The sequence below is a fragment of the Octodon degus genome, unplaced genomic scaffold (genome assembly GCF_000260255.1).
Source record: "Octodon degus isolate 3935 unplaced genomic scaffold, OctDeg1.0 scaffold00101, whole genome shotgun sequence".
NCBI lineage: Eukaryota > Metazoa > Chordata > Mammalia > Rodentia > Octodontidae > Octodon > Octodon degus.
In genome coordinates this window covers 1,855,621-1,866,583 of record NW_004524677.1, presented here as the reverse complement: position 1 = coordinate 1,866,583, position 10,963 = coordinate 1,855,621, and the positions used below count along the sequence as shown (strand labels likewise).

Genomic DNA, 10,963 nt, shown 5'->3' with positions numbered 1-10,963 from the left:
CTGTTCCATGTTATGTCTAAGATGTTTGATATTCAGACACATAGTGAGGTTAAGCTCAACTGCCTATGTTGCAGAATAATAATAATAAGCTTCTCTTCTGGAGGGTTAACAACCTAAGTTTGCAGACCAAAAATTAGAGAAAAAGAAAGGCTGCAAGGACAGCTAACATTTTGGCCCTAGACTTTCAAGGTCAGCGAAGATTCAGGACATAGGAGAACCTGTTCTATAACATCATGTAACTGCAGTGTCCCAAATTTTCTGATCAAGGAGATTATAGGGCTACAGAGGAAAGTGATTGATGATGTAGAGTGTGCCTAAGGAGAGTCATATGGAGAGAAAACATTCTCTCAGGCTTTCACAGAGAGAAAATTGGTCAAGCAATGACAGTGACTCATCCGCATGGCTGACACTGACAAAGGATCTACAGACTGCGGTACAGGGCTTCAAGCCTCTTGAGCTTTTGATGCCACCTGCATTCCCTAGCTCCTGGCCTCTTCCCCACATCACTCACTGCCATTGCTTCCTTCACTGTTCCCCTTTCCTCTTCTGTGTTCTAATCTCCTTCAGCCTCTGTTTTGTAAGGACACCTGTGAGTGCAACTATGGCCCACCTAGAAAAACCCAGTTAATCTCATTTTAGGAACTTTGATTCAGTCATATCTGAAAGTCTCTTTTCTCTTATGAGCTAATTTTTACAGATTCCAAGGATTAGGATGTGGGTGTCTTTGGAGCCATGTGTTTGGCCAACCACAGGGAGGCATTCCTTGTGTCACAGTCAGGTAGTCATCAATTTCAGATAGACCTGGGTTCACACCAACTTGTATCCACTGTCTGAAGTTGGTTTGTTTTTGTGTTACTGGAGATTGAACTCAGGACCTTGTGCTTGCCAGGTAAGTACTTATGCTCCTTAGCTATATCCCAGGCCCCTCCACTGTCTGAACTTGGGCAGGTCACTTAATGTATTTTCTTCCTTGTAAAATGAGGGCATCCATATTCATGTCTTAGAGTCATTGTGTGGATTAGATCAGGCATGAAGCCTTTAGCAATCTGAGTTTCAATACTTCTTAATTAGAGTTACTGTGATTAATACAGCCTGCAGTTTGTTTACTTTGCCCTGAATAAGGAGAACTGACTTTATCCAAAATAGTAATTATAAGTGGAGAGAACTTGTGGCTTTTTCTCAGTGCTGCTCCATGTTTACTGGAATACATTGGTTAACCTTTCCTAGTTCCGTAATTGATAAGGAGATGTCTTAATGCCCTGTTCTCTGCTCAGTTCCCAGTGACCCACAGAATTCTAGAACATACTGGGTCTTCTGAGCTGGAAACTTTCTTGTTCTACTTCTTTATTATTGTTAGCTATTAAACATATGACTGATATAATCTCTATTATGCATTGTTATTACCACGAGCCAGTCCCAGCCTCTGTATGGAGCACTTGCTTACCAGAGGAACATATCAAATCCTTCTGCTAAAGGCAGGACTATTTGCTTTCCTACTTGTTATCTTGGAGCTGTAGGGTTCAAGTAGATTGTGATGGATGAGGCCAGGGGCAGAAAGCGGCCTTCTACCAAAGAATTTTTTGTTCTCTTATTTTCTTATATTTTTTTCCCCTTGGGAGGTAATAAGCCCCTTTCAATCATCCTTCAGATTGGGAGGGGGGTTATATTATTATGTAAAGGTTTTCTTCAGTTCACTTCCATTATCTTAATTAAAGGAAATTTTCTTATCATTTGTAAGTTGGTGAATGGTTAGATTCAATTTTGTGACCTTGAAGTTTTCAATTTTTCTCTTATTTTTACAGTTTCAGTTGGGTGTCATGGGGCTGATTCACAGGTGAAGGTAACAAGCCCTACAAGACTAGGAGTAATTATTCATTTTGAATACATTTAAAGTCACTATTAGCTTGGAAGTACCTGCCAAATTTGCTGAAATTCTTAGCAATTTAGAAAAATATTATGCAACAATAATGCCCTTGCTCTGGATGATATAATTTCCTATCAGAAAAAAGTTTCTACATATTTTCTAACTCTTATTGAACTTACCACACTGCTTAGTATTTTCAGTGTCTACCAACCCTTGATCTCATCTGATGGCCATAAAGGACGAAAGGACTGTCTTAATTGCCATTTCTCAGCATACATCTAACTAAATCTTAAACAGAACATTGCTCAAAAACTTAACTCATATTTCTCAAGCGTTTTACAACACGGAAACAGGAGCCACGATGCCTAAGTGGTTTTCAGGAGACCAGGCGACATAAGTTAGCCTGCTGAACCTGCCTGGGCTCAGAATATATGAACATGGTACCTTGGTGTGCTGAGTACTTTGGTCTGGTGGAAACTCGGAAGCTGCAGAGGCAGGAAAAGTCATCTCTCATCTTCCTCTGTCCACCTTTTGTCCCTGAAGGAGATCACAGAAGCTGTAATTCCTTTTCTTTGCAACAGGCTATAAAATTTAGGAAGGTCATGCTGACTACATCATTTCTCTTGTGGAAACAATCACAAGTGTCCCAGCTTGGACTTGGACTCTGGAGCAGTCTGAACAGACAACTTTTAGTCAGTCTGCCTGCGTCGGCTTATGACCACTGGCTCGTACTGCCTTTGTATCTGATCATACTTCTGTGTTCTTAGTCATGTGTAAGCATAAAAATACAGTTTTCCTTTGGTCTTTGAGAATTCCTGAAGGTGCCTGTGTCACATAAATCTTTGATAAATAAATTTCTTTTGCTTTTATTGATCAGCTTTTGAATCAGTGTGTCAGCCATGAACCTTGTAATGGATGAGGAAATGCTGTCATTCCCCCCCCCCACTAAATCTTTAATTTTGTTTAATTCTTTTGGAAGCAGCTCACTGAATCAAATGACAGAAGGTAGTTTAGGTGACTTTAGAATGAAGGACATCTTCTTCATTTGTGTACTATAAATCAACATCTGTGAATTGGTTTAAATGGACATTTAAGTCATTTATTTGAAAATTTAAAGAAGCGAGACGTGAAATTCAGCTACCCAGCAAGCTTCTGAGGTTTGATTATTCAAATGATTAAGATGCTATTTGTCAACTCCAGTTTACCATCCCTTTTAATTATATAGATAACCAAACTAAGAACGGCTAATTTTGTCTCCTAACTATTAATTGTTTGTAATTACCTACAGATTAAAACTGCATGTGCAATTAACTCTAAGAATTAATTGATACAAGGGGATTGATAAAAAGAAAGCAGAATGAGCTTGACATCAAAGAGGCTTGGGGACTGGGGACTGCCGAGCCCAGTGGTGTCTTTTGTTTGTCTTCCCCTAATAAAGATGCATTACGTTTTCCTTGAGACTTCTTTCGGCTCGTATGGAGGCTGCTGAAGGCACTATTTCTTAGCAACGTTTGCTTTCCTGGTTGATTGAAACATTGTATCTGAAGTCTGAATTTATCTTGCCAATATTCAGACGAAGTGGACAAATCTATTATTTGCAACATGGAGGAAATTTATGTCATTACAAAAATTATATGGTAGCGTGAATGTTCTTTTTTTTTTTTAAACTAGCTAAGTCTCGTTTTACCTTTATTTTCTCCTTCATTGGCAAAATATATCTGTGATTTACAGTTTTCTTTGAATCATTTGAGTAATTTAAATTGCTAAAATAACTATACTTTTTAGGTTTTAGAAAAATTTCCACCTGTGTAAATAATTGGCACATTGCTATTGACATTAATCTGAATAAACCTGGAAAATAAATAAAAGTCACATCTAATTTGAAACTATTAGGCTGGCCAGATAGCTCAGCAGACTAAAGCACCTGCTTTGGCAGAGCACATTGGCCAGGGTTCGATTCCTGGCATGCCATGCCAGCCTCACCCCTGGGGCAAGCTGAGACGGTGATTGAGACTGGGCATGGTGGAGCGCACCTGTAATCTCAGCACTTGGAAGGCTGTAAACAGGAGGTCAGTAGGAGTCTGATCTATGTAGTAAGACCCTGTAGACACTGCTCTAAATTCATAAAAAATAAATAAATAATATAAAACTATAAACATTATGGTTATAAATATCAAGATGGTATTATAAAGAAAGCAATAAAGGTCTGGTGAAAAATGTTTGGTCCTGGAATAAAGCACAATTTTAGATCCTTTTTAAAGACTTTTCTGTTATTTTATGTATTTGTCACTTTTCTTGCATAGAACTTTTCATTTCCACAGTTTTTCTGGTTGGTCTTTCAGCCAATGCCAAGTTAGTGCTTGGATCTAGGATCTCACGTACACACACTGGGGGCATAACATTCTATTTTGCTTTTTGGAGAATACAAGTTAAAGATTCATAATTAAGGCTATGAATGGCAAAGAGAATACAGCAAAATAGCAGGAACTAGTGCTATAATAATGTTATTAAAAAGAGTCTGTAAGTATTCAGGAAATGTAGTCAGGAAGATAGCACTATGAAGAGTGCTCAAAAAGGATTTCACAAAATATATTTTTCAATGTTCAAGAACAATTGCTATTTAATTGACTCCTTGTTAAACTGGTGCAACTACTTTCCCTCCCAAATTTTGGCATTGTATTTTCCCAGATAGTTAAATCTAACACTATTTTATTCTGTCCTTCTGGCTGTTAAGTAGGACTCCTAATAATGATTTTATGTTTCTACTTACCAGCAGCTAGCCTGTTCTTCTTCCCATGCACCCTTGCCTACACACATGCACCTTGAATTCAGAATCTTTGACTTTTCCCTTGTCTTCTCTGTAAAGGCTGTTGACTCCTGGAAGTTTCCGTGAAGACTCAGTCTGACATGTGGCCTTGGTTTCCTTCGAACTTCAGTTGTAACTTTCGACCGACTTTGTGGAGTAAACTGGAATTTGGTGCGAGTCACCTTGTGTGCCCGTCTGCTGAGGAGGGACTCATTAGCATACATCACTGTGTGAATGATTACCTTGAGGGCTTTACTAGAGGCTTTACTGCTTTCTCAAGTGGAAAAGTTATAGCTATATTTTCTAGTGTGATACTGATATACTGGAAAAATAATGCATGGTCTTCTTGGCTGCCTGAGCCTGTTTTGTGGGTAAACAAGATAAAATATTTGGAAATGATGTGGACTCTGTTGTAAAAATAAATTGTATAGCTTGGTGTTCTGCTGTGAGCAAGGAAGATGCTTGCTGTGCCTGTGAGATTTAACCTTTCGGGAGCAATTCCTGGAGTGTTTACATAGCTTTACTCACCTTATTAATTAATCAGAAACAGAACCAGGCCAGGAAAAATACTGTCCTTTTCCTCAGAAGAGTTTATTAATTTACAAGGGAGATTGGAAAGAGAAGCACAGTTATCTAAAATAGGTGAGATGCTTATTGAGGAAGTACATTCAGGGAAGTAGGGATGTCGGGCATAATGCTTGTGAGTTGGAGGATACTTTGAATTAATCGAGAAAGCCTCATAATATTGTGAGGGCTGTAATACACATATACTAACTCTTAGGTTATTCTTTTATACCCTCTTAAGCTTATAAGGGTCCCCAATTAAGATATAAATTTATGGCCTTTTCCTTGCTATTTTCCTCTCAGACACTAATATTCTCAGGTCTTTACAAGAGTCTTACTATTGGCATTTGCTTTCATTAAAGAATTTCATTTATTCCCTTTGAGTTTGGATTGAAGTACATAATTTCTTATGCTGCATTCTTTAGAGATTTTGCTTTTCTATTATGGACAGAGACTTTTTTGACTGAATAGAAGAAATGCATATAGAATTAAAATGTGGTATGATGTGTGTATATTTGTCGTAATAGATCTAATGTAACACATTTTCATTGTTTTATGTTACTTCTTTGTCCCTGTAGGAAACCTAACTTGATACTATAAATAAATTGAAGCAATTAAATGCTAGTAACTATAAATGAGTTACTCCTGAGTTTTTCTAAATTCTATAGTTAACCAATCTGTGGATGGCTCTATTAAATTGAATGTTTCAAGAAAATATACGTATATGAAGAGGTATTAGAAGGAAACTTTGAAAATAGTTTAATTTATTTGGATGGCAGGATTGAACTAAAGTTGTCTTTTTCTAAAATAATTAGCATTTCTGAGAAATGGGCAGATAAGTAAATATGTTTTGGGGGCAAGATATTGGGGGTTGAACATAGGACTTTCAATGTGAAGTAACATCTCTATCTCTTTTTACTTTTTATTGTGAGACAAGAGTTTTGCTAAGTTGCTATAATTGCTCGGGCTAGGCTTGAACTTGCACTTGCCTTGGGCTCCTAGAGTGCTGGCGTTATAGGCATGCACTAGCATGCCTGTCTCTCAATGCATAAATCCTATATCCTCTTCATAAAGAAAAGTTACTGCATAAATCCTATGAGACAACTACCACAAGTCAGAAAAAATTGAAGTATCCACTGTCTAACCTTTTGCTCTTTCAGTATTTACCTTAAAACTTTGAATAATTCCATTTACCTTGCAACTGCAAAACTTGTGCCTTCATAATAATTTGAAATTTTCTTTTGAAGCACTTATACAGTAGGTACAGTTTGTTTTCATTTTGATAAGTGCTATTTCACAAATATGATTTCACTTCAACCTTCCTTTTAAAAAGTAGTCAATGATCTTGAAGAGAAGAAAGAAATAAACCTATTAGTTTTCAGATGGGCACAATATGCAATAAAAACATGAGAGCTTTACTGTGTGAAGGAGCCAATGAAGTGAAGCCTCTCTTTATAATGCTATCACTTCTTCATTTGTCAATGATCAGCTGACAAAATGTGATTTGGACACAGAATACTGAGCTCATGAAAGTGATTTGCTTCCTTCTTTGTGCCATTAAGCCATATACTTTGTGTGTGCGTTTTTCTGGACAGATATTGTTTTAAACTACATTGATATTTCTCACAGACCAACCATTGGATGATTGGAAAAGAAGTGTGTTAAGAAAGTCTTTCCATTTATCTCATGCCTCCAGTTGGAGTTTGTCTGGAGCATCAGGAATATTTCCAGGCTATTGGACCGTAAGTACTTATAAGACTGAATTTACCAAAATAGTGGCTTAGTTTGAATGAAAACATGAGATTTTGGGCTGGCGAGATAGGTCAGAGGACTAAGTGCTTGTTTTTCCAAGCACAGGGACCAGGGTTTGATCCCCAGTTCTGCATGTTGTACTGGGACATGCCAAGCCAGTGAACTAATTTAGGCGTGGTGGCACACGCCCGTAATCCAGCACTAGGGAGGCTGAAAATGGGAGGATCACTAGGAGTCTGAGCTGCATAGTGAGACCTTGTACCAAATACATAAATGAAAAAGAAAAGAAAACATGAGATTTTACTATGTACCTGTTTCATTACTAAGACCATTTTCTTTTGAAATACATCTCATTGTCTGAAGCAGTATTTTAGTTCAGTTTTGTGTAAGTCCTCATGCAAAATATCTCTATAAGTTTTATTTAGTGAGAATTGGCCAAAGTGATTGTCACATGGTTTGGCTCAAATATGATAGTACAGCAACTGGTTTTGTATCAGTACATGGACTAGTAAGAGTGTAATGAAGATAGTGGAGAATGAAGAGATTAAAGCATTCTTCCATTAGGAAGAATGAAAAGAAATCCATAGTCAGTGTCATGACTGTTGTAGCCAAGGAAAACAATACGATACAGGACACATAATTTATAGGATTACTTTATAGTAATCACCCAAGGAGTCAAGTACAAAAGAGAGCAGGAAATCTGTCCACAAACTAAAGACTAAAGAAGCTAGCTGTAGGCCTGGATCCTGTAACAATGCCCTCCAGTAAGTTCAACTAAATGTCTAGAGCCCACAACAATGTCTTACACAGGATCGTGTCATGGATCTGCTCTGGGAAGACCCAAAGGTCAGTGGTAAAAGCTAGAATGTCTGTGCCTGCAGGACAAAGAGTCTGTGCTAGTGGGCTGCGGGATCTGCACTGGGCCAGGAAGTGACACTCAAAGTAAGGAGTGGAGCTTTTCCAGAAAGTACCACAATCGTGCTCATCAACAGCAAGCTTTCAGGCTAGTTTGATGATGATAACAGTCAAGTTCATATCAGAAAAGCTAGTGTGACAAGCCTCTTTTGGATGTTGAACAGAGTACCAACTTCTCTCCCGAACCAGAAAGTGATGCTCAGCGTAAGGACCAGAGATCTCCCAAAGTTCACACAGGCATTTTCAGGAAACAGTAAGGTCCTGAACTCCCCCAAGAATGAGAACACCCGTGTTCATCAGGAAAGCTGGCATGGCAAATTCCTCTAGGAGAACCTTGAGTCCCAAGAGAACCAATGGCTCCACTTCTTCCCCTCCAGTTCTGCTTCTTATGTTGTTACCAGTAACCCTCAGGTGGGCCTCCCACACCCAGCGCCATACTGGCTCAGCTCAGCTGGGTGTTCCAAGTTGACCCCAAGTTGTCAGTGCATCACAATGGCTTACCCAGTGTGGGCGTTTGGAATAGGGACCCTAAGTGAGGACCTGTGACCCTGTGGCCTGAAAGTACAATTGGGGATTTATTTATCTATTTCTAAATACATGTACTAGAAGAAATTTATGTGTTCATATACCTTTAGCAGCAATTTCTTATAAGACAATAAAGCTTTTATTTCCTAGCATTATGTTTTATAGTGTCTGTATATAGTATTATGTCTGGGTTTTTTATACCTCTCATGTGTTTTGTTTGGTGTTTAAATGTCTGTCTTTTTTAAATCTTTTCATATTGCTGACTTTTCTTGACTTGTCATTTGATGCTATAGCAAATTATCATAGATTAGAAGGATTAAGCAGAAAAATAATTTTCCTACAGTTGTGAGAGTCAAAGATTAAGATGCTGGCAGAATTAGTGTCTCCTGAGACTACTTGGCTTGCAGACAGCTTCCTCTGTGTTGTGTCTGTGTTCTTGCTTGCCCTTTCCTCTGGAAGCGTGTGTCCTCCTTCCTCTTGCTTTCTGGCTCTCTTTTGTAAGGACGTCAATCATGTTGGAGTGGAACTTCATCCGTATGGCTTCAGTTGGCCTTAATTATCTCCAAATGAACTCACACCGAGGGTCAGAATCCTAACCTCTGAGTTTTGGGAGGACACACTTCAGCCAGCAACACTACAAGACAACAAGTATTTTAGATTTCCTCCACCTATTAAATAGTTCTTGATATATCATTTTAAAAATGTTTTATATTTTTCCTGTAAACCAAAACTTTAAAATTATGTCACCACCATACTTAGATTGTGGTGCTAAATCCTTTGTGAATCTAATTTACTAAAATTAAATGATTACTATCCTTTTTTATATACGGAAATTATATGGATGATAAGCAAAATTGTATGAATTCAGACAAAAATTACACGAACAATACATTTCTTAAAATCCTAGTAGTTATGCATATTATTTTTGGAATATATTGATCAATTTACTATTTTCAGAACATATTGTTTAATCATAGCATAGGACTATACTGTCCTTGCTAGCTAATGGGATATTTAATTCTTTTTTAGGTGGATATATAATTATTTTGTTGTGGATATATAATTCTAATGCCCTTTATATCCTTATCAAAAATAGAGTGCATAGAAGTTGTTTTTATTACATTGTAGATAAAAGACTGAGCTGAAATTTCTAACCTCCCTTTCCTACCCAGGTTTACATCAACAGTTTAGAGACTGCTCTGAGCTGTACTGGGCAGTGTGTGAATCATGTTTTGAGCAATATCTCTGGAAAGGGATTACTTGATTGTGAGAGTTTCATTTGCAAGACTGACAGTGTTTATTCATTGCTGAGGGGGAAACTAGAAACAGTTTCCATCACTGAGAAGCCTAAGCGATTTATTTTAGGGAAGATTCCCTTTTATTTATCCTTCAAAATAGTAACACTCAGTAGCAGGGATCAAATGTCAAGTTTAAAGTTTTTTTTTTTTTTAAATTGATGAATTTTATGAAAGTTTGTTTTCTAAAATATTTTATAATTTTCCATTTAAACTATTCTTAGCTATGGAGTTCAGTGGCATTAAGCACACCCACATCACTGTGTAGTCACCATTACACATTGCAGAACATTTTACATACCCAAACTCAAGTCCATCATGTACTTGTTAATCTTTAATTTGCTTGATCCATCCCTCAGTCTCCTGGCAGTCACTATTTTATTCTGTCTCTATGAATTAAATTACTCTAGGAACTTCACATAAACAGAATCATGTAGTCTTTGTTCTTTTTTGACTGGGCTAATTTTACTAAGCATAATATCTTAAAGGCTCACCCCAGTTGTACAATGTGTCAAAATATCCTACCTCGTTAAAGGCTGAATGATATTCAGTTGCATGCATTCAATACAATTTGTTTATCCATTTAATCAGCAGTAAACACTAAGTTACTTTTCACCTTTTGAGTATTTTCATTAATGCCATATTTTTTTCCAGTACTGTAGTACTCTACTTTCCACTAGCAGTTCACTAGGGTTCTAATTTCTCCATATCTAAACCAACACTTGCTATGTTTTCTGATGTTTCATATCCTAATGGATATAAACTGGTAAGTCACCTTAATGGGAATTTGTTTAATAAGTTAAGAAGGCAAAATATAGCTAGGAAAATGGGGAGCGAAGGAGCTGCATTGTTACAGGAGGGGAAACAATAACCAGTGAAAACCATTGCATGAATTTTTTGGAGGATAGCTAAATAACAACACATTTTGCTTTGCAGCATTCTTCCAGCTTTGCTACTCTAATAAAAGAGCAAATACGTTTCTTTAAAAGGTTTGCTAACTCTATGATAATGTATGAGGCAATCTTGAAACTTACAACCTTCAGGGCTTATTGTTACACTAACAAAAATCTTGGTGCCAGTTCTAGCACAGGCCTGGACAGGGACCAGTAGTAGATCGTGCCAGCACAGGGTAGCCAGAAGCTCTCCCACACACTCACTGCGTCTGGGCTAGAACTGTGTCTGGGGGGGTTCCTGGAACACGGAAGAAATTTCTACTGGGCAGGCAAGGTAGTTGAGGTGCTG

The 10,963-nt window shown here is 37.7% G+C and overlaps 1 protein-coding gene across 1 annotated transcript in view; it reads left to right on the top strand.

Moving 5' to 3' along the window:
• Positions 1–10,963, top strand: part of Iqcm (IQ motif containing M) — a 471,351-nt gene that overhangs the window by 109,490 nt on the left and 350,898 nt on the right. The window contains exon 7 of the mRNA XM_023723694.1: positions 6,864–6,976. Within this exon, the coding sequence (XP_023579462.1) occupies positions 6,864–6,976 (113 nt within the window). The remainder of the gene's footprint in view (positions 1–6,863; positions 6,977–10,963) is intronic.